Source organism: Rhamphochromis sp. 'chilingali', assembly GCF_963969265.1.
Source record: "Rhamphochromis sp. 'chilingali' genome assembly, chromosome: 19".
Lineage (NCBI taxonomy): Eukaryota > Metazoa > Chordata > Actinopteri > Cichliformes > Cichlidae > Rhamphochromis > Rhamphochromis sp. 'chilingali'.
In genome coordinates this window covers 25,926,272-25,949,556 of record NC_137946.1, presented here as the reverse complement: position 1 = coordinate 25,949,556, position 23,285 = coordinate 25,926,272, and the positions used below count along the sequence as shown (strand labels likewise).

The following is a 23,285-nucleotide window of genomic DNA, read 5'->3' as shown; positions in this document are numbered from 1 at the left end:
CCCATTTTATTACGGAGTATCCATATAAATGGCCCACCCTGTATATTTAACCCATATTTTCTTTGAAAAAATGAATTGCTGTCCATGAAGCCCAACAAAGATTAGGCATTTATTCGATATTTTTGTGCCCGTCCTAAAACTCAAGTTAATTATTATCTGATATAGAGCTACTTAACTTAAGAACATTTTCATTAACAATTCAGCTCACTGATAACTGTGATGGTTGAGTTCCTTTTATCCTTGCACTGATCCCTAGTTTTGCTATACCTCTATGTAGAAAAGAGCCTCAGATTCTCTTGACAAATATCGATTCCCCACTTGTCTGTCACTCTTCATTTGTCCTTAAGGGTGACAGTCAATTAGACGAGAGCATTTCCAGGACTTGATTTCACTCAGCTAGCTCTGCGAGGCCTCAAGGAGCAGCTGTTCAGTGAGGTGAGAGACTGGTGGCTGAGTTTCCAGACCAAAATGGAATTATGTCCCTATTTTCATCCTGATGCACTAAAAGTGCAGCTTGCCTGAAATTGAAATGAGAGTCTTGCAGTTCTGGGTATCCGCACCTGCCTAGTATGCACCTCAATCATTCAGCAGGTTTGACAGTAAGAGCCAAGTTTAAAGAGAGGGAAATGCAATAAACCTGAATATGTAAACATTGCATCTTACAAATATGAAAACCTGCAAAACAACACAATAAAAAAAATCTGTACATGAGTCAAAATCTCTCTCTCTTGTGTAAGCAAAATACATTTTTGACTCAATAAAAAATAACAAGTGCTTTCAAATTGCTGTATTTATGAATAGCTCCATTGTCTTGTCTGCTTCTGTTTGAACTACGCTCTCTTTTGCGCATAATTAATGCTCTTAAATGTGTGGAAGGTAACCTTGTCTCGTATGCCTCTGTGTGAAAAGTACCCTCTTCTGTGTATAATTAATACTGTCAAATTGTTCTCGGTGTGAGCAGTGCGCTTTTCTCCCTTCCCCCTCTTTACCTTTGTGTTAACAGCATAGTCATTCCTTTTGTGTGTCAGCTCTGTTTATTTCATGTTTTCTAAGTAGAGATTGTTTTGGTTGATTTGGAATTCATTCTACTTATATAATGCGATTTTCTTTAAAAGCCTAATTCATGCAGCTTAATCAGCAGGCAAGATGGGTATGTTGAGATAAATCTTTTAAGGGGAGATGAGCACGCCCCTGCCAACCACCGCAAGAGGAATGTGGTGCTCTTGATCAAAGTGTAGGACAAACAGACAAACCCTCGTCCCCGCTGGACGGACTCCTTATCTGTCCCCTCTGACTGTCTGTCCTATTTTTAATGGACAGTAAAGTTGTGACATGCCCTGTTTGTCCCATTGTTGACATTCCTCTATTCTCTTAAGCCCTGGAGGCTTTGTGTTTGTTAAGCTGTAGAGCATCCCTCCTCCTCCTCCTCCCTCTCTCCCCTCTCTCTACTATCAATTACATTAACAGCATCCTGAAGCTTCCCCCTAGCATGTTGCTCCATTTTGTGACAGGAAGCCTCACTGCTGTTAGTTTATGGCCTCCTGCTACATTATTGCACTACGCTGGTAATAGAGCATACTCTCTATTCTAGTCCAGACTTTGTCCTCTAATCCGAGCCCTCTTTCCAACGCCAGACGTTTTCTGGTGACAATGAAGTATTTTTATGGCTGTGCTGATATCATCACATTTCTGTTTGTCCCTCATCTCCCAGGGCACCGCTTACGGTAAAATGAATTATACAATACAATAGATGGGGTGGATGCTCTGCAGTCAACTTGAGGCCAATTTGCCCTAACATGACTTGGCTTGTGTTTCCAGCTAGCTATACAGCTGAAGGTAATTTGAAAGCTTCTGAAATTTTGTATTCCTGCTTTCTTCCTCTCGTGTTAATTATGCATTACCAGTAAGACGCTGGTGGAGCCATGTGGCATGTCAAGTTTACCTCTGATCGTTACCAAGGCCAGAAATAGTACATCAGGCATCCCGACTCTAATTGCTTGTCGTATTCAAGCCAGTATGCATTGTAAAACCACACACCATGTAAATTCAATGGAGAGCCACAGCCTTAAATCATTCATTGATTTGAGTGAACTGCAATGGCAGAAAAACGCTGGAAAGTCATGCTGCCTCGGGCTTTGAGCTTCCCCCAAGGATTGTGTGGAGTGATGGTTTTGCACTTCTCCGTGTGCACGCACAGCATGTTTGAGCCACTCAATTCAAGGTATTTCTGCACATGAGATGTTAATATTATGCTTCACTTGCTTCAAGCTTGATCTTAAAGCTGACCCCTTGCTCATTTGAACATTGAAATACCTTTTCTTGTTTTAATCATTTGTCCTGTTCATTCACAGCCCAGAAACGATAAAAAAAATTAACAGGAATCCTCCTGTAAGCAACAACAAAAAAAAAAAAAAAGAAAGAAAGAAAAAAGAAAAAAATTCTCTGAACAGTCTCATTTTTTGTCTTAAATAAATTGCTCATAAATTCCCAAAATTGAAACTCATATATGGACATTGAGATTTAAGTTCTTTCTCTTTAAAAAAAAAATATATAGAGAAGTTCAATAAACACTCCAGTTAAAAAAAAATCTGGCAATTATTTCATGGTTCAGACTTACACCGTTAAAAGACACTCTGGAGAAAAATGAAAAACTATCATATAAGATAACTGAATGCAAAAATAGTTTGCATCTATTTATTTAGCTCTAACACACTGACATAGTTTATCTCAAGGAGTTAAGAGATTCAACCATTTAGATAACTTTATGAGAGTCAAACTCCATACTTCACTGGCCACAAACAGCAAATTTGATCTTAAATGTATTATTATTATTATTATTATTATTATTATTATTATTATTATTATTATTATTATTATTGTTGTTGTTGTTGTTGTTATTATTATATCATTATTATTATTATTATTATTATTATTATTATTATTATCATTATTATTTATAAAGAAATGTTAAAAGTAAGATCCTCTTAATGAAGGATCTGTTTACAAAACTCACAAGCTCCCTTTGACCTTCTGAACTGCCTTAATTCTTCATATCATGGATTTAACAAGCAACTGGAAACATTCCTCAGAGATTTTGGTCCTGACTTGATAGCATCACGGGATTGCTGCAGATTTGTCAGCTGCACACCCATGATTTGATTCTCCCATTCCACCACATCCCAAAGATTTCTGTTGGATTGACATCTGGAGACTTTGGAGGGGATTTGAGAACAGTGAACTCACTGTTTTGTCGAAGAAATCAGTTCAGTTCATATGTTGTGCCTTTATAAATGCTCTTCTGCATACCTTGGTCAGATCGAGTGGTTCTTTCACGAAACTGCTACTTTTAAATATCCAAGTATTTTCATTATTGTGAAATATTGCTATTCCCACAGGAGGAGCTAAACAGCAATTTACTGATATAATTTGAAGTATTAAAGATGATTTCTTTGCGATTTTGGCCAATGCTGTCGCTGTCCACTGGACCTCATGTTTGGTCATCTGGGTTTGTAGGCTCAACTCATTTATTCTGAAATTTCAGTGTTTAAAATTAGGCTTTTATTCTGAAGAGATCCTGCTGCCGGCGGAAGTCGTGGCATGCACGTCATGGCTACCTGTCTGAAAAATCTGTAGCTAAACTTTCACTTTGTTCTGAAAGCACAACGATTATGGCGACGTTTTTCGGGGAAGTGCTGTCGGTTTACTCTCGGGCTGTGGAGGAAGACGACGACGAGCTTGATGAAAACGAGGAAGATGAGCAAATCCGCAGAGAGCTGGAGGAAAAAAGGTAAATAACTAGCTGTAGCATCGGGGAGTGAACGCAGAAAAAGCATGCAGAGGGGAATCGGGTTTAGTTAATCTAGCTAGTTAGCTCGCTGAAATTCAGAGATTATTGCCAGTGAAATACTAAGACGTACAAAGGTATGCAGACCATATCATCCCAGTTTAAGCATTTTCTTACTCTGTCAGCTGGATGGATATCTGCCGCTGAAGCTAACTGAGCTAACATGACACATGAGTTTTCAGTTCACCCATTCAAACAGCATTTACACACGTAATGCAGGAACCAGTTTTTAACACTTTCGTCAAGTGTACAAAAAGATATGGCAACATTGTCATTGCTATTATGCCCTTAAATACGGAAATGGTTAGTAATAATAATAATAATAATGATAATACAGAAACTTAGTAGTCAAACAAAACGTTAGGGTAGTGTCAGGAAGGGCATCCTCAAGAGTGAGATTTCCATAAAAATCAGTCGAAGCCCGGTTTATCAGTGCTGCTGATTGAAGACAGAGGAAGAGAAGATGTGTGTTTGGAAGCTGCCAGAGAGAAGGAAAGGTAGGAGGTGAGGGTAAGGACTTTAAATGCAAAGGATTTTAAATGTGAAGCTTTCAGGGTGCCGGAAAGAGGAAGACAACAGAGAAAAATAATGGATGCAATGAAGGAGGAGATACAGAGGGTTGGTCTGACAGAGGAAGATGTTAGGTTGGAAGGGTGAGATGGAGGCATTATCCATTACAAAATCATGAAAGTATTTGTATGTGTAGTTTTTCCAGAATTCGATCTAGAGAATAGCACATTTCATGATTATTTTATGTAAGAGAAAACAATATATTAAAATCAAGTTTTTCAAAGGCAAACCAACACATTGTGTGATGACAGGCAAAAAGTAGACACATAGATTTTTATTTTGTTTTTTGTCTTTCTTTTCATTCATTATATAGACAAAAGTTCATGTTACACCTCCAGGAGCTGCTCATCTATGGAAACCTGTAAGCACACAGTTTTTGTGCTGATGTTAATGCCAGGGGAAGTTTGGAGCTCTGCTTTCAATGAGCAAGCAGCGCGTAGGCGACGTTTAAGCTCTGTATGCCTCAGCACTCAGCAATCCTGCCCTGTACATGATTTCTGAATGCTTCCCAATTCCCATAATATCACTTAAAGTTGTTCATGGAATATGGGAGGAAAGAAAAATCTCAAACTGTTGCAACAGTGGCGTCCTATTACAGCAATACACTTGATTTTAGTGATCTTCGTAGAACGACGTGTGGAAGGCTGTCTAAACATCTGAGTTTAAATATTTTGTTCACTAAGCCCAGAACCCAGGATTGGCAGATCTCATTAGGAGGAGAAGTTTTATAAATGTATAAAAATGTTGATTGGGGGAAAAATCTTTAAACTCTTTCTTCTCCACAAAACCAAACAGAGAGGTTCATCTGCACTGGAGCCCTGAAGTCTCTGAGTCGCTGAAGTCTGGAAACAAGTTGCAGTGTTCAGACTTCATCCTTGCTGTGGGACAAAATGCTTCCAGTAAGTTGCTGCTGTCTCTGTCCTGTCTGCTGACTCACCTGTGATTGGTTTAACTGGATGCCCAATGTTATTACACATTAAATGAATATTTAATATCCCCGTCGGGACACTGGAACATGGTGGACCAAAATGTCAACTCAGAGGCAGTAACAGAATATTTCCAAGAATCTTTTGTACTTTTAAAAATGATGACATGGGAAGCGAGTAGGTTATGGTGCTAAAACACTGCAGGAAATATAATGCAGACAGTCGGGGATTTGTGTTTTGATCATCACTTAATCTGCATCTTATTTTCTCAATTATTCAATGAGTCTTGAACCTTTGAATATGTAGTTTTAAAAATTTTTTTAACTAACTGTTTTCACTGAGTTGGTGACTGTTTTATTTCTTTGAAGTGAGGTTTTGATCCACAGCTCTAGGTGGCAGTAGGCCACGCCCCTCGGCAACACTAACACTGTATACTACTGTGGACTGGGATAGCAACAACATGCATTTTGGTGATCTGAAAAAATTCAGTTGACATCAGATCTTTTTCAATTCAGTTTTATTTATATAGCACCAAATGACAACAATAGTTGCCTTAAGGCACTTTATATTGTAATCCCAGTTAAATAAACTTATTAGTTTTTCAAGCCTACCTTCAATATCTTAAGTCTGGACTTTTATTTTTGCTCATAATCTTTCCTTTTGCTATTGTTCCCTTCCGTAAGGGATACCAGTAGCGCTCTTGTTATTTCATGTTTCCTATTTGGAAATAAACACTTGACTAACTTGTGAGCTTTCTTTTAAAACTGAGAGACTCTGTCTGCACAGGTTTTCTGTCAGTGCACATCCTGTCCACGCCAAACTGGAATACAATCGGACGTGCGTCGGCGTGGAACGAGAGGAGCCGAGCTGTAACGGGGCAAAGCTGCGAGGAATCAGCGTGTGTTTTCTACAGACACAAGGACAACCCAACAGTGAGTGACGCACCGAGCGGGGCAGCACTTCAAAATATATCTGAAAGCTCCTGACGGTCGAGAACTCGATGATCATTCAGTTTAATGGGTTTGCTCCTGAACTTCTGTTTAATATTTTTCAAGTGCTGTTTGAGATGTTCGCTCATTTATATCAAGGGCACTTTATAATGGCTGCGGCCTGTTCGCTGTCGAGCTGCAAACAGATGAGATATCATAAAAGAAAAATCTGAATAAATTACGTGCAGTGCAAGAGTAAAGAATGAAATGCTGGTTCTGTTACAAAACTTGGAAGAGAGGCCATTACACAGAGGATTAATGAACCCTGGTAATCTAGTGTCTGTTGTCAGAGTTATAACCGACCGGTTTATTGTGTGCAGAACCGCCTGCCCTCAGCCACACGTGATTCAATCGAGATAAATGTAGTGAACGGTTGCTCCTGCGCTGCCGAGGAAGCTTCAGATTTATCACGAGTGTCCTGCTGCCTTCAGGTGGCTGCTGGGATTTAATGTACTGGGGGACCACAGGAGCAGCTGTGGACAGCAGATACCGCGACAGTTGGCCATTAATTTAAAGATCAGTGATTTACTAAAAGTCCTGCTAGCACAACCTTCATTTTTAATGCTGATTTAAAGGGTGGGGAGTGTGTTTTAGACAGTAGTTGGTGTGTGTGGTGGAAAATAATGCAGCAAAAGCAGGGATATTAAGTCTAAATAAAGCTCTCAGTTCAGTGTAGGATCAATAAACGTGATTTTTCTTTGAAGAGTCGAGAAGCCTGAAGAAGTTTGTAATGCGTCCACTTTAATCAGTCATTGGTGGAAAGAAAACTTTAATGTGAGTTAGAAGATAAATCATTGGTTTATGTTTTTTGATAAAGGCAAAATACCCAGTGTTTGCTGACCTCATGTTCCTGATTGAAATCTCTGACAATTAACTGACTAAATAGTAAAGTAATGCTCTAACGTAAGTGTGTGTGTTGAATCAAACTAATTTAGCTACGTATTTAGTGGAAGGGGTGGCTACAGCCTGTCCCCTGTCCTGGAGTGAGAGGCGGGTTACACCCCGGAAAAGGTCACAGTTCATCCCAGTGAAAGACAACCATTCTCTTTCACATTCACACCCAGTTTAGCCAGTTTAGAACCACCTAAACTAATCTTTGTCTTTCTGTGGGGCCCCAAATTTCCCGGTCCCATGTCTTTCAGTGTCAAGTACATTCTTCTTTAATGTTTTGGGTGGCAAATACCTTGTAGGTGGGTTTGTAGTAGTATTAAAAAACAAAACTAGAGACACTATATTCAAGACAAAAAATGGCCACACAAACTTCTGGATTATTTGAATATTTAAGAATCCATACTTGTCGGTCCTCTGGGTGTTTAGTTTGACTTTAATTCAACAACTTTAACTAATTATTGCAGAGCTTAAAATGTTGATTTACTCTTCTCTGATTTAAACTCATTTAATCAGTTAGAATATGGGGAAATCCTATTGCATTTGAATATTAAAGGTCTGAAAATGTTTAGTTTTTTAAAATTATGAAAGTTGCATAAAAAGTTTTATTTTTCTTTCCTTGAAGGTTTTGATATGCCAGGTGTCGTGCTACGTTGCAGAAGACCAGCTTTTTCAGTGGACAGAAAAGGTATGTTTAATGAACTAAGCGAAGAACTGCAGGGAGATTGTGTTATGTTGTTAACCTAGACTTTTTTTATGATGTGAAATGTGAGCCAGTGGTTGTTGGCGACCCATTCTGAGGACTTGAGCTGAGCATTTTTGACACTGAATGCTCATAAGCTAAGCCCGATTTAAAGAAAGCCCTGCTTCATGCAAGAAACTACCGGCTGAGCCTATAAACTCAGATTAGAGAGGTCAAATAAAACTTTTTACAGCAGTTGTCCCTTGAAGTTTAATGCATTTAAACTTCAAACTTCCATCATTTATATACAGTTTGTTTTTTCTTTGTGCAGAGCCCTCCAGGCCAGCATCTGCTTCTCAGTCTCTAAACCCATTTTTTTTCTTCTTTTAGTTCAGCACAATTTTATTTATTTTTTGTTTCACTTGTGAAGCACAACAGCATCATAAAGCATAAGGTTTGCTATAATATACATTTACCAGTATCTCATCCAGGCATGATCAAGAAGCTCAGATTTTTAGACCAAACAGGAGAACTGGGATAAAGTGTGATCTTGTGATGGTTGTTGGTGCTACACAGGCTGGTTATAGAGATCAGAAACTGCTGATCTCCTGGGATTTGTTATAGTGCAAAAGCAGGGTAGCATCTCACACACTAAACCTTCAAATTGGCTACAGCAGCAGGAGACCAAAGAAAATTTCACTCCATTTGGCTGAGAACAATAAACTAGGCTGTACTAGACACCGGCACACCAAAACAGAAGCAAATTGGAAAAATATCAACTGGTCTCACGAGTCTCCAGTCCTGCTGCCAGAATTTGGTGTAAACAACATTGATCTATCCTGCTTCGTGCCAAATGTTCAGGCTGGTGGTAGTGTGGAACGTTTTCTTGGTACATATTAGGTCCCTTATGTGTTCAGTAATAAATCAACCACTGAGTGTACAGTAATTATTTATTTACTGGCTTTTTTTTTTTAACCACACACTGAGATTACAGTGAGACATGGAGGTTTTTCAGCGTGACCAGCATGGTTACAGTGTTGTTTGCCTGACTGTGTGTTTCTTTTGTCTCCTGTAGGTGTTTGACTGTCTGCAGCTCAGAGAGCTGAATGTGACGGTTCTGTCAGACACCTCTGTGGCTGATTATAAGACGGCAGACTATCTGGGCGGCAGCTCCGCTCCCTTCCTGCGCTCTCTCCACACCAGTGCTTTTGGTGATCAGCCTGTCTGCCAGTCACTGGAGCAACCCAACATAGTTACTGGACTTGCAGCTGCAGGTATTACTGTTGCACGACTGCGTGACTCGGATGTCTCAGACTTAAACTGTTCGTACTTCTTTTTCTCTCTCATTTTGCAAACGCACAAGGAAAACCTACAGACGCTGCATAAAAAACTGCAACTCTGTTTCCCCAGTCGTGGTATTGCTGTGCAAATTTAGCAGAAAAAAACCCCCTTTGATGTTTGATTGAATGGCAGCTTTATTCTTACAGATGGGTTAGGGAGGCATTTTCCTTTAACCCAGATTTCCTGCCTTCTAGGCAACCTTTCCTAAGTTATTTTGGTGTCATGTGCACCTCTTGTTTCCTTTCCATGTTTGAAATCAACACCTGCCAAGCACCAGATTCTCCTACTGAACAACATATACATGAATAAATCTCTGATAGGCCAAAATCAGCCAGAAATATAATCCAGGTGATTTACTGGTCAGGCTCTAGTTCTGCAGACCGTATTCCCATTCTTTATAAATTAATGAAAAAACCCTCTACAGAGTTTCTATAGAGTCTTATGTGTTAACTCAGGAGTTTTATCCTACTTCTATAAGACATTTATCTGAAACAGTGTAGATGACCAGGACAATTACTGTGAAAAGAAGAAACCGGAAGAAGTAATTTTCTCACAGACATACAACAAGTCATGTTTCTGGTATAAATTAGGCCTTAGCAAAGGAATTGCCTCAAACGTTTTTCATGACCACCAGAGGGCGACACCGGTGCTTGCACAAACACCCCAGTACTGTAGAATAGGGCTGGGTATCGTCACTGATTTCTAGAATCGATTCAATTCCGATTCACAAGGTCCCAAATCGATTCGATCTACGATTCGATTTAATTCGATTCGATTTAAATCTGGGAAATTTTGACAGTCAGAAGTATAATTCAGATCAGAACATTTACATATTTTTGTATCTATAAAAAGGAAGCTGACACTCGCAAGACTTTATCCAAGGTGTGAGCATCACAGCAGATGCCTTTGTGTCAAAGTAGCTGAAGATAAAACGCAGAAAAACATGAAGGTGATTTTCCTGGCCTGGGATTTTATAAAAATATTCTGCAGTACATCAAAAACGAAAGAAAACCATTAATTAATGAACATTACCTCTGACGTTACAGCGGTTTTATTAGACACACGGCTAAGCATTTTGCATTTTGAATAATATTAAAAAGTTTAAATTTGTTCAGTATTGAACAGCAGAAATGAGGTTTTCTTTTCGGAAGAATGTAAAAGGGAAAAAAACAGCGGCCGACAGCCTGTAAACAGCGGTAGACTTGTGCGTAACAAGCAAGCGAATAATGAAGAAAGGGAAACTGTTCGAGAGAGAGAGGGTGGGGGGGGGGAGGGAGAGAGAGAGAGCTGCGCATCGCAATGGAAGCAAAACAGTAAAAGAGTGAATTCATGACGATGTTTATGTGAAGCGTTTGGATCTTCTTTAGCTGCTGGTTCGGTCAATATTGTTTGGAGAGAGATCAAACTAACAGCTTTAGAATCAGCGCATAAAGGGCGTGAACACAAAGCGCGGACCCTGATCAGCGAGCTGTCGGCTTTCAGCCCCGACTGTGAGAAAGGCGACATCTAACTGATTCTGATCCGCGGGTCAGAATCAGTACCTGCTCTCATTTACTGTTTGGTGGTTCTTGAAATTTTGTGAGATGTCACCAGAGATTCTGGCATTTCGGACAAAATAAATTTATATTAAAAAATCGATTCAGGATTTTAATGAATCGATTTTACGTTATCCAAGCCAGAATCGATTTTAATCGATGAATCGATTATAAAAACCCACCCCTACTGTAGAAGTCTGAGTAAAAGCAGCGTTCGGCCCCAACCTCTGTTTGCTTATGAGTTTAAGGGCTTGGTCATGTGATTTGAGTCATGCTGACTAAAACATGAAGCCCATTTTGTGAATTTTGTCTGTTTAAATTTCAGAATGGTTTATCTGGCGTATGCTCATGCTAATGTCTTGTTATTGACGTGTCACTGGGTTGTGAGCATGCGGTTTCAATCACATCCACACCTTGCCCACTGCAAAAGGTTTCAAGACACCAAAGCTCAGTTTGACGTCACAGTAGCTATGTCCATCTTTTGTATCTGGGCTCTGTGGTGTAGTGGTTAACACATACATGCCAAAACTCCCTGGATGGAGACACAAGTCCAGCCTAAAGAGGTCACAAGTTAATGCACTCAAAGTGCTGGTCAAAGACCAGATTAATGGGATTATTGCATCAGGCAAGCTGCCTCTTTCCACTGTGGTGACCCCTTGGGAAATAAGCGAGGTGCTGAAAATATCTTACTGTTCATTGTGAACTGAGATCAGTGTTTTAACTTGAAAATATTTTCACTTTCTGTGTATGTCATTTCCAATTTGGTCTTGAATTCCGTTTAAAGTGGCTTTAAGAAGGTGCTTTATAAAGACACATATTTAACACCTAGTTCTGCTGCACAGCACCAGTCTTTCTCTTCAGTAATGGGACAAAGTGAAATAGGCTGTAAAAGTTCTGTAAATAAAGCTTTAGCTGTGTTTGTTTCCCAGCTTTTCTTGTTGAAGTGTCCTTGAGTAAGATACTGAACCCCAGTTTGCTCCTGATGTGTGTCTGTGTGTGTTTGAGAAGTCGCTTTGGACAACAGTTTCTGCCAACTGAATGAAATGTGGTGCCATTAGGCTCCTCTCCACTCACTGAGAACACAAAGTCCTGCATCCTGATTTTTGGTGCGAGTGCTCTTAAAGACGCAGGTTCCAAACAAACAGATGTATCATCAGGAGATCACTGGACGGTCACGCACACCTCATATCAATAACCTTGGTGTCTTCTTCTTCTTTGTGCTGTTTCATCAGTACTGAACCACTGCCAGGTCCACCGCATCGCCGCTGTTGTTTACCAGTGTTACAGTGATGTCATTGGCCCTGACTCTGTCACCATGGAGACCTACAAGCCTGTATTAATCAAACTTGGCAGATCTATACAGGTGAGCTGTTTTTCCTTTTTATATCTGAAGAGGCTTTTAAAAAGGTCACAAAGGAAGGATGCACACGAATGTCCTACATCTACTGAGCCGCTCTCTTGGCTGAACCCCAGTCGATGACGCCACTGCAGGTTTTAATGCTGATGGAAATAGAGCTGTAAAGTTTGAGGAGCAAACTTTCAAAAGTTTATTTCAATTTTAAGGTCTGTCTTTCGAGCAATAGCCACAGTCAGAGCTCCCACAGGTCATTTAAAAGTCACAGATAGTGAGTGAAACTGAAAGAAAGTGTCTCCTGAAAAGGTGTGTGATTAAGAGAAGTCATAAACACTTTCATTTTGTAAATAGGTTGCTCAGCATTTGTTATTTTGTTGTCAACCTCTATTTATTTTAAGATTCACCTACATTTTATTTATAGAGCAACGCAATAACCTTACCATATAACAAGACATGTTATATGGTAAGGTAAAGACCCTGCAATAGTACAAGAGGAAACCCAAATGATCAGAAGATTACCTATGAGCAAACACACGGCGGCAGTGGGAAGAAAGAACACCTTTTTAACAGGAAGAGATCCCCAGCAGAACCAGGCTCAGAGAAGTGATGGGAAAGAGAAGAGAGACAAAGGAAGAGCAGAGAGAGATCAATACAAAGCAAACTACAGGAGTGAGCAGACAGAATTTAATGCTATGCAGTAGCAGTGTATAGATGCATTGTGAATGAGAAGAGCAGAGTTGAGATTGGTCGGTGCATCATGGGAAGTCTCCCAGCAGTCTGAGCCTGCAGCAGCATTAACTACGGGATAGCTCAGGGTCACCTCTTCCAGCCTAACTATACCCTAACTGGGAGCTTGTTGCACAAAGAGGGGCCTGATATCAAGTTAACCAGAAGCCAGAAAAGCAACGTTATAACAGAGACTCATACAGAGTATTTAAAACAATAGGAAGCGTCCACTGCATTTTCTGTTTTTTCTCCTGTTGTTTTTTAATGTTTAACATGTTTTTGGGCTTTGTGGTGAACTCAATCTCCTGTTCCAACCCACTTTAGGACATCTGCATAGATCGCACACTGATAATCCTTCACAAAAGATGCAAATGCAGCAGCACTAGTTTTCAGCATGAAAAGGATATTTCTAATTTTAGCTATATTGATCTGATAAATAAAGGTAGTCCTAGATGGGTTTAATCGATGTTAAAGAACTCCTTCTGGTCAAAAATGACTCCCGGGCCACAAGAGTGAGTGTTTGGTTAGACGTCTGTGAAGGTTCTCAGTCATCGTGGTGGAGAGAATCTGGGACTCTCCACCATTTGACTCTTAGAACTGAAGAAGCTTCTCGGATGAGAAGTGAAACGTCTTCAAGCAACTTAAACAAGTCCAGACGCTTTTCTTTCCAAGCTCCTTAGACTGTCTGGTTAGACCTTTGAGATTTCTTGTAGACACAGTTCACAATCTAAACTCATGTGAAACTTCTGTAGGTTTACTTTATTACGAGGATCATTAACGGCTTAATCTTGTCAGTAATCACATTTTTGTTCATCAGGCCTGCGTGGTGGATAGCTCTAATCCATACAACACCCATGAGCCTTGACGGCTTGTTGCAGTGCAGGAGAGGCAGAATCAGAGTGGAAGCCAAATGAAAGTGCTTCACTGTTGAATTTATCTGAAATATGGTTCCCAAATGAAACCAAACCCAGAAGCAGGGATTCCAGCAGCAGCTTGTGTTATAATTTTTCTCTTTCAACCTTTAAGATTTTTGATTTGATAAAACTTTGCGAAAAAGTGCCCTCGGAGTCTCAGATTAAAATCTCCCAAGAAAGTTTTAGGTTTGCATGTTTGACTTATTATCAACGATCCTTTCCGATGCAGCTGCTCTTCCCTTGCTGATGAATTATCCAAGAGTGATTCATGCTCCAGCTCTGACTCAGGCAACATTGTCTTTGGTTACTTCACAAGTCAGGTGTCTAAGATCAAAGAAGATGAGTTGTTTTTTTGTTGGTTTTTTTTCAGCAAATTTGTCAGTGCCTACTGTAACGATGGAAATGCGCTTTATTTATACCCGAGATCTCTTTTATATACTTTGAAACCCTTGCAAGTTTTTAGAGAACATCAGTCATCAAATCCATGAGGGTTTATAAAACAAAAAGCTGTATTTAAATGAAACGAAACTGTTTTTCATTTTAATTTCCTGCATTTCTCTTTCTCCTCAGCTCGATCCGTCTCCAAGCACAGATGCCCTGCGCAAGTTTGTCAGGACCACCGACCTTCAGAGCAATCTTTACATCTGAGTCCGTGCTGCACCCTCTGTAATTCTATTTTTCTGTCGTAAAATGCTGTCATTTTTTAAAATAAAGACATTTTAAGGAAAAAAATATTAGAAATCTTTTAAGTTTAATTATTTACTTCAGTCTGTCCATAAATAATAGGTCCTAAAAGTTTCCAAAGAAATGCAGATGCATACCAAGAAAGCTGTTGCAGCTTTATGGAGAACATATATAAACTTTTAACTTGCCTGTAACTATTTTCTTAAGAATTACAGGCTAAATCGTTCCACAAGGTGATACAGACAGTCCACGTAAAAACATTTCCATCGGGGATAAAAACAGCTGAGGTTACTTGAAACTACAGATTTGTAAACTGCTCAAAAGTTTCCTCCGTTTTCCTCCCTCTCTGATTCCTGAATAAAGTCAATTTTATAAATATTTTTATTGGGTTTTTTTTTTTCTAGAGAGTCAGATAAGTATTTTTTGAATGCATATAAAATTTGGTACAAATATTCTTGGATGAAATCTGTCAACCTTTGGTTCCTTCTGAGTTTTTGTGCCTGCAAAACTAATAACACTCCCAGATTAGTGAGCCTTGAAAAAGCACGTTTGATAGATGTGTCCTCTGAGCTATAATCTCTTGCATTAATCTCACATGAAGTTATTAAGTGCTATACATATCCTTTTGGGCGAGCATGTCTCATTATTCCCACTGATCTCCTGTCAGCTGTGCATGCTATGGCAACAGCAAAAATAAGCCCAACAGTAGCTGAGAAGGGCCTATATTTCCATTTTATGGCAAGCACAGTTTCATTTTGGTGCAGAAAAAAGACAAAACTGAAAGCAACATGTCACAAAGGCAACAAAATGCTTTATTATAAAGTCTTCTTACACATTTTCAAGTTATATGTATGCATGTAATCATTGTTTATGAAATTATTACTATAATTTATGAAATGGACAGATTGGAGTCGTTTCATTTCCCAGTGTGTGGGGATGACAGCCCTGCCAGTGTTTCCTCCTGGCCAGATGGGGGCAGCAGTGCGCCGGTGAACCCCAAAACGCTCAAAAAAGTTGAAGTGAGCGAAACTCAAACAAACCAGTTGGTCTAGATTGTTCACAGGTCCTCGTAACAGGTGCTTTTAAAAAAATTATTTTTTGCCATTTAAACAGTGGAGATCGTGCATAATAGAGTCGATGTATGTGCTGTGTCTGTCTGTAGTAAGCCCGCGTAAAAATATTGCTGTCTGTGGGTTAGCCCTGCTTAAAACGTTAGCCTGGTTACCAGGCTACCAATGAATGCTAACCGGGTTATAGCTCCTAAAAACGGCAGGAACAAAGCTCCAGTCGGGCGGATGAAGGAACACCGAGCCTTCAGAGCCAGCAGAGTGCTGGCTGAGAGGAACCAGGCGGTGGTGGCGGTGGGAGCCTGGGTGGAGGGCGGACAAGACTTCGTGGAGCATCCGGCTGTAAGTTTGGATGTGGAGAAGCTAACTGCTGACAGTTACTGTTTGTTGACATAAGCTCTCCTTCCCGTCTCCTTTCCATTTAAATTTACTTCATACTAAAGAACTATCGATATATAAGCAAATATTCACACCGGAGGAGTTTAATCCATTGCAATTTAGACATTTATTATAACTGTTATTAATGTTGGGTGGTCTTAATCTAAAATCACTCTTCACTTTAAAATTATGTTTCTAAGACATTTCACATTTCACTGTCATAAATCACCCTGATGTTCATCTCCACCTGCTCCACCCTGCTTGCACGCTCTTTTTTACCTCTCATGTGCACTGTCTGCTGGTGTGAGTGGTCATCCACTTTCGCTATTACACCTGTCTCCTTCTCATTAACACACATGTATTCTGTCTCTCTTCTACTGACTATGAATGAATGGGTGCACTTGTGATTTGGTAAGAAAAACCTGGAAAATTTCTATTTAAATTCCAACTGTGCAAGATTATAGACTTATCAATATCAATATAGACACAGGGGGATTTTACATTAATTAAAGAATAGAAGGACATTTAACTGGCAAGTAGACTTGCCCTAGATGCAAATTTTATATAAGGTTAGCTGGTGCAAGTCTTAGTTACCCTTGGTTTTCTTCACTACAGTTTTCTAAACTAGTTTTCCTGTGTCTTGGTTTAGACTCTTGCTTTGCTGACTGATGAGCTACAGGCAGAGAAGAGGAGGGAGAACGAAGAGAGCCTTCAGCGTTTTCAGGATGAAGTGCGCCACCGTGTGGCACAGAAAGCACATTTGTTCAAGAAGAGACAGCAGCTGCAGACAGATCCAGTGGTAAAAAAAAAAAAAAAAAACTTGACACAAATGAAGTAATAATAATAATGGATTGGATTTATATAGCGCTTTTCTAGGCACCCAAAGCGCTTTACAATACCACTATTCATTCACTCTCACACACTGGTGGAGGCAAGCTACAGGTGTAGCCACAGCTGCCCTGGGGCAGACTGACAGAAGCGAGGCTGCCATATTGCGCCATCGGCCCCTCTGGCCAACACCAAGTAGGGTAAAGTGTCTTGCCCAAGGACACAACGACCAGGACAGAGAGCCCAGGGATCGAACCGGTGACCTTCCGGTTACAGATGCGATTCTCAACCCCCTGAGCCACGGGTTAATTATGTTCCTTTCACCCCAGATTCCCACCTGAAATTAACACTGCAGCTAACCAGATTTATAGCTAACATTATTGAGTTATTTTGACTATCATTTAGAAAAGGTAAAACAAATTGTAATGTACTATCATTGTCATTGTTAAATTTATCAAATATATTCCAGGTGTTTTATTAAGTTTAATATCTAATTAAATGGCATGTTGATTATGTTGATGTAACATAAAACCCTTAGATGAAGCAGCTCCTCATATCTGAGAAAACTTTGTGAAACCACATTTTAAACACACGGATAGCTGAGCTCTCTGATTGCCTTTCCTGCTGCTGCTGATGTTGTTGTCTTCTTGTCCTGTATTGTTGCATATGGTGTATTTTTTGTCCAGGTGACACCTGACATGCGAGTCATCTGGACCCATCGTGAAGGTGAGACAGTGAGAACTGCTGCACAGCAAAGGGTGATGGAGAGGAGACCTCAGGAGGTGAGATATTAGTAAATAATTACAGGTACAATGTGTGCACCCTCCAGAGAACTAAACTTTAGTGAGATGTGAGTTTTAGATGTGCTTTCAGCTTAGTTGCTTTTTAGGGTAGGATGGTAGTGATGTTAAAAATGGCAAAATAGTTCAGTTCAGTTACTTCAAATAGGTGAAGCTGAGGCCTAGCAGACACTGATTGGCCACGGCTGCCTATTTAGGACCTCCTGTCAGTCACAGGACGACACCCTAACTTTAAGGCTTAACAAAATCCAAGCAGATGAATTATAAAATGTTCACCCACCATACAGGTGTCATTAAAGGGGGCAAGTATCCATAGAGACCAAAACTGTAAATGTGCTCATATAACATGTGAGTCTATTGAGACTGACGATCTTTCGCATCAAGCCTCAAATGGCCTTTAGAAGAAGTGCAGTTTGTGGCTCCATTTGTAGGCCTCAGAGGTTGCTTTCCGAAGTCTTTCCTGATTATAAGAAGCTCTTAAGCCTGTATATTTTTTTTGTCCTTAATGACATGTTGATCAGAGACGTGTGTGTGGGTAAGGTGTGGCTGAGAAATTTAACGTAATGTAGATATTTACAAAGAGTGTCTGCATTTCTTATTGTCCACCAGGGGTGCATCGAGTTTTCATCCCACTTGTAAACTGATAGTCATCTTCTTTATAGGATTCAGCCTTTAAAGTTATTTAAAGTTTTTAAAATATGTTTTAAAAGTATTATCATTGAATTCAAAAGACATTTATTTGAAGTTTGCAGTATCTGCCTCAAACGTCCATCTACTGTATTTGTTGAGACCTTGTTATCTGTATATGTTCTTTTTCTTTATTTTTTATTGTGTCGGATTGTTTATATTTTGCAGTGTGTAAAGTGTGCTGTTCTTGGATTGCAGAAGGATTCCACTGTTCCTTGTGTGACTTCACACAATGTGACACTGATTAATCTGGATTTGTATTTATTTCCACAATTTTCCAGTCTGCTGAAGGCATGAGGCAGGTCAGACTCAGACTGGCTGCCTGTCAGGTGATGCAGCAAGAGGAAACAACGTCAGAACTTCCTGGAGGCAGCTGGAACATCTCTCAAACGAGACACGTGAGCGCCTGTGTCTCATGCTTGTTCCTCTTTTCAAACCCATAATTCCATATTCGGGTTATAATTAAACATTTCCCCCTTCACCTCACAGAAAGCAGAATCTCATGCTCTGGGAGCAGAGGAGGATGCTCTAGGAGAGGAAGATGATGTTGTCTTCACCAGTCGACATGAATGTCCACTTGTTCAACAGAAGGTGACTGAATATTCAAACTGTGTCCCATGTTTATTCCTTTCAGTTTTTAATGGTTTTTCTTAACGTGAAATTCATTATATCCACACATTTACCGACCAACTCGGCCACCACATAGTTACAGATACGATTAAATTATCAGAATCAGAATCAGAATCAGAATACTTTATTGATCCCTGGGGGAAATTATTTTTTGTTACAGTGCTCCATTTTAAACCAACATTAAGACAAGACAGACAATACGCTAACTAAGAATAGTACAATATATACATACATACATACATACATACATAAGTCACTTATAAATAAATATTTGGAAAAGAAACATGTGTAGTTGTAGCAGCAAACAGTGTGTTAAGTGGATGCGTTGTACAGGGAGATGGCCACAGGCAGGAATGATTTCCTGTGTCGTTCAGTGGTGCTTTTCGGTAATCTCAGTCTCTCACTGAACGAGCTCCTGTGACTGACCAACATGTCATGGAGTGGGTGGGAGGTGTTATCCAACATTGTCTTTATCTTGGACAGCATCCGCCTCTCCGACACCACCTTGAGGGAGTCCAGCTCCATCCCCACAACATTGCTGGCCTTACGGATCAGTTTATTGAGTCTGTTGGCATCTGCGACCCTCAGGCTGCTCCTCAGCCTCCTATTTGGAGCATTTGCACTGTAAGATGCTTTTTTAGTCAAAAACCAACATTGAAATTCAGTGAATTTGGAACTTGCTGTACACCTCCATTAAAAATTATCTTCACTTTCATGTCATATAGTATTTAAAAGATGGATGTAAAACCTCTGGATCTTAAAAGTGAAGCCTGCATGGAAGTACCCTAATACTCCATTCTTTCTAATAGTCAGCAGGGGGTGACTCCTGGTTGTAAAAAGAAACAAGTCTATGGAAAATGACCCTATGCTTCCTCCTCAGTCACTCAAAAATGAAGATAAAGCTGGGTATATTTACGGCAGGGAGCTGGACAAGCCACTCAGAAATGGGAAGTTGAATTAATAGGTGGCTACATGGTAGCTACACCATATATAAACAGGCTAAAAACAGCAAGATGTAGATAGTAAGTTTGATGATCAGGCAGTTTACCGATTACAGCAAAGGTCAGAACTTGGCTTTTTGCGATGTGATGGTAAACAGGAAATCTGATGCTTTAACTGTTGGTGGATGTCAGGCTGAAAGCTCAGTGCTAGGAAGAGTAGTAGGCTTTTCTCCTCTTCTCTATTGCTGCATTTTTAAATGCCTTACATAGTGTTTATTGAGTGTAAATCGTTGCCCTTAATGTTAAAGTCCAATGTGGATTCTTAAGAATTATTTTGCCTACATGGGATGGCTAGAGCATGATGATAAACTCAACTCTTTCAACCCACAAAGATTAGATTTGATTACCTCTGCTGTACCTTTAATGATGAGTTTTGATACTTTGGTGTATGCCGATAAAGACGTGGTTTGACGGCCATTAGAAAAGTTCCTGGGTTTCTGCACTGGCAGAGTCCACCCTCACCAACATCCAGTTATTCTGTTCCATAAGCAGGTCTGAAAGCACTCAGTTCAACAAAGAGCTTCAAGGGCTAAAGATTTAAGAGTGAGCCTCTGTTTCACTCTTGCCAAAAACACGTATAGTTCAAAGTTTATGAGCATGATATAACGCCTCAAAGAGCAGAATTATAAGCCTGAAACCAGGTCAGGTTTCATTATTTCATTACAGGCTGTAATGTTTAATTTTACCACATCAACATCATCATCATCATGATAATGACATGGATGTGTGTGAGGTTAATGGAAAAAAAATATATAAATATAATGTCCAGTTCCCTCTCACATCTTGTGAATCATTATAAGCTCCAAACAAGGACAGTAACATAAAGTAAGGCTTATGACAGGCTTCCTCTGTCTGTACAGATTTTTGCTTTTGTTTTTGTGTTGACTTGTTTTCACAGGAAATTGAGTGAGCTGTCAGCTAACCACACAGATATGAGTTTAGCCTCAGGGTTGTGTGTATCTTAAAAAAACAGTGTTTCGAGATTGTGAGTGTGCTGGATGAGTAAACCTGTGGGAAAAAAACTAGAGTGTTATTAAAATTGTCACTTGTTTTAAATGTTTCTCACTTTGCACGCACCTTAACTGTGGCATAACTTCAATCTTTACCAGCTGCAGCCTGTACATATGGAGTTATGCATATGAATGTTATACATTTTCAGTGCACTACACTACCTTGTAATGCTTTTAGTTGCTACTGTTGATCCATCCATCCATTCGCCTCCACTTATCCTTTTCAGGTTTGCAGGGGGCACTAATGGGATCAATGGGATGAATGGAGATAAATATTGGCCAATAGAAAAGGGATAAGATGCCAGCAAAAAAGTAGAAAGTTCTTTATATTTATTTATTTCTTTATTTATTAATTGCAGAAATATTTCAGCAATAAGTCATAATCAGGGTAGCCTAATACAGACAACAGTCACAATAAGTCAGGTTAGATTCCTGTAACATTCAGAAACCAGAACTCTAATTATAAAATAAAACCAGCACAACATACAAAAATACAGTTTTTTTTTTTTTTAAATAGCGTGAAGACAATATCAATATACACACATAATCTATGATGTTAAAATCACTAGACATAGGAAAAATAAATGTGTAAAAATATAAATATAATATATGTAGGCAGAAAGTTAACACTAAAGTTAACAGATGTTGAAAAAATCCATAAATATTCTGCAGCTAAATGACAAAAACATATATTCAATATCAAATATTGAATAGGTATCCGCTTACATCATAGCTTCCCAGTTTAGACATGGGGGGATTATCTCCTGGTACAGCAGAAAAGCAGAAGGATAAATAATTATGGCAATGAGCCCTGACTAGTATTTCTCTCAGGTTTTTAGCACAAATTGATTTATTATTGAACAAATGACCTGTGGAAGGGTCACCAGATAAAATATGCCAATATTTACTGATACTTCTTTGTAACTGTTAAGATAAAGGAGAAAATGTGGTGGCAAACACCACATTTTTGAGCCCCTCCTTGAGAGACATTTAGGTGTCAATAAGTTGCTGCTCTCTATGTTTTTGACTCTATCTTTCAGATAGAGTCAGGTCTCTTAAAGCTGTAACCTCTAATGGTTACAAATATCTCAGGCTTGTTCTTCAAAGGCTTTTTTGTATATTATGCTTGTGTCTTTTTCTTTTTTTATGTTATGATTGGCACAGTTTTGCTTTTTTGGAGGCGTTTTTCTTTACAGATGTTATTCATTAAGTAATTATTACTTATTATTAACTAATAGCATTATTACTTAATGCTAAGTTATAGCATTAAGTAATAAGGCACTACTTTTTGATTGGTCAAGGAATCTAACCTGGCTTTTAAGGGAAGTATTATCCAATAAATACTGTACAAACTACAGTATCTAATTAATAAAGGGAAATATAACAAAGTAGCTCTGTAGCAGAGAATAGGATAAATCAGAGATTGAATGTGCAGGAAACTCTTATTAAAATGAGTTCTTATAGGATGTGTCAACATTAACCAATAAAATAAAGTCAATTTTTTAATATTTGAATATCTATTTATGCTTATAAACTGATATTTTGGAGGAATACATTTTTATTTTTATTAAAAGAAATGTTTGTTTAAATGTCAACTTTTTGATAATAATGTGCTTTTAACACCTTCATACATACATTACTTTGGCTGAGGGTCAGTAGATCAGTCTTCACTCGTCTTTATTTTATTTGTATGCTTTTCAGGGAAGTGAACGTCCACTGTGGAATCCTGAACAATCACAACCTGATTCGGGATTCACATCCAGCTTCAGAATCTGGCCTCTGACTGACCAAGAAGAACTGAAAAGACAGGTAGGAATCAGAAGCATGCACAAACCTTTGGCTTTACTGGTTTGATGTCAGACGTCACAGACAGCGTGTTTGTCTCTGCAGCGCAAGTCTCAGTTCCTGATGCACCGCCGCCTGGCCATGAACATCGAGAGAGAGCAAGTGAAGGAGAACAAGCAGCACAGGAAGCACCTGAAACAGACAGCAAGGTGAAGAGAGGACAGGCGTACCATGCTGTATCGCTTCCTCTTGTGGTTTGGGGTGTTCCATTAAAGTGAATCTAAATCCTGAGATCTCTCTATAAAGTGTCAAACAGCAGATCTCTCTAACATGACACATTTTCACAGTAGAGGAAATAAAAACATTTGTTTTCTTAGCTGAACAGTGAGCTTGCTTGGAATACAATAGATATCCAAAGTCATTTTAAAAAAAACCTCCTTTAAACTTAGATTACATGTTATTGTCAGTGAAAATCTCCTTTCGTGTGTTCTTGTCTTCACTGAAGGATCAAAGCAGAGAAAGAACAGATGCGTCTGGAGGAGGAGAGGAGGCTGGAGAGAGTTCAACAGCTCGCAGAGGCCAAGCAGAAGCTGGAGGAGAGGGAGCTGCTGATTCTGGAGCGACTAAAGCTTGAGGAGGAGGAGAG

General features: G+C 39.4%; 1 protein-coding gene across 1 annotated transcript; it reads left to right on the top strand.

Moving 5' to 3' along the window:
* The first annotated feature begins 3,573 nt into the window (after positions 1-3,573).
* psmg1 (proteasome (prosome, macropain) assembly chaperone 1) lies at positions 3,574-14,831 on the top strand. The gene is made up of 7 exons (XM_080866126.1): positions 3,574-3,787; positions 5,210-5,313; positions 6,127-6,272; positions 7,843-7,905; positions 8,975-9,173; positions 12,008-12,138; positions 14,340-14,831. The coding sequence occupies exons 1-7, from the start codon at positions 3,669-3,671 to the stop codon at positions 14,415-14,417; spliced, it is 840 nt and encodes a 279-aa protein (XP_080722252.1). The 5' UTR covers positions 3,574-3,668; the 3' UTR covers positions 14,418-14,831.
* The last annotated feature ends 8,454 nt before the right edge of the window (positions 14,832-23,285 follow it).

Bases quoted from the DNA above. Each gene is read 5' to 3' on its own strand.
- psmg1 (XM_080866126.1), top strand. From the start codon at position 3,669: ATGGCGACGTTTTTCGGGGAAGTGCTGTCGGTTTACTCTCGGGCTGTG. The intron at 7,906-8,974 runs GTATGTTTAATG...TGTCTCCTGTAG, and splicing joins TTTTTCAGTGGACAGAAAAG to GTGTTTGACTGTCTGCAGCT. The intron at 9,174-12,007 runs GTATTACTGTTG...CTGTTTCATCAG, and splicing joins TACTGGACTTGCAGCTGCAG to TACTGAACCACTGCCAGGTC.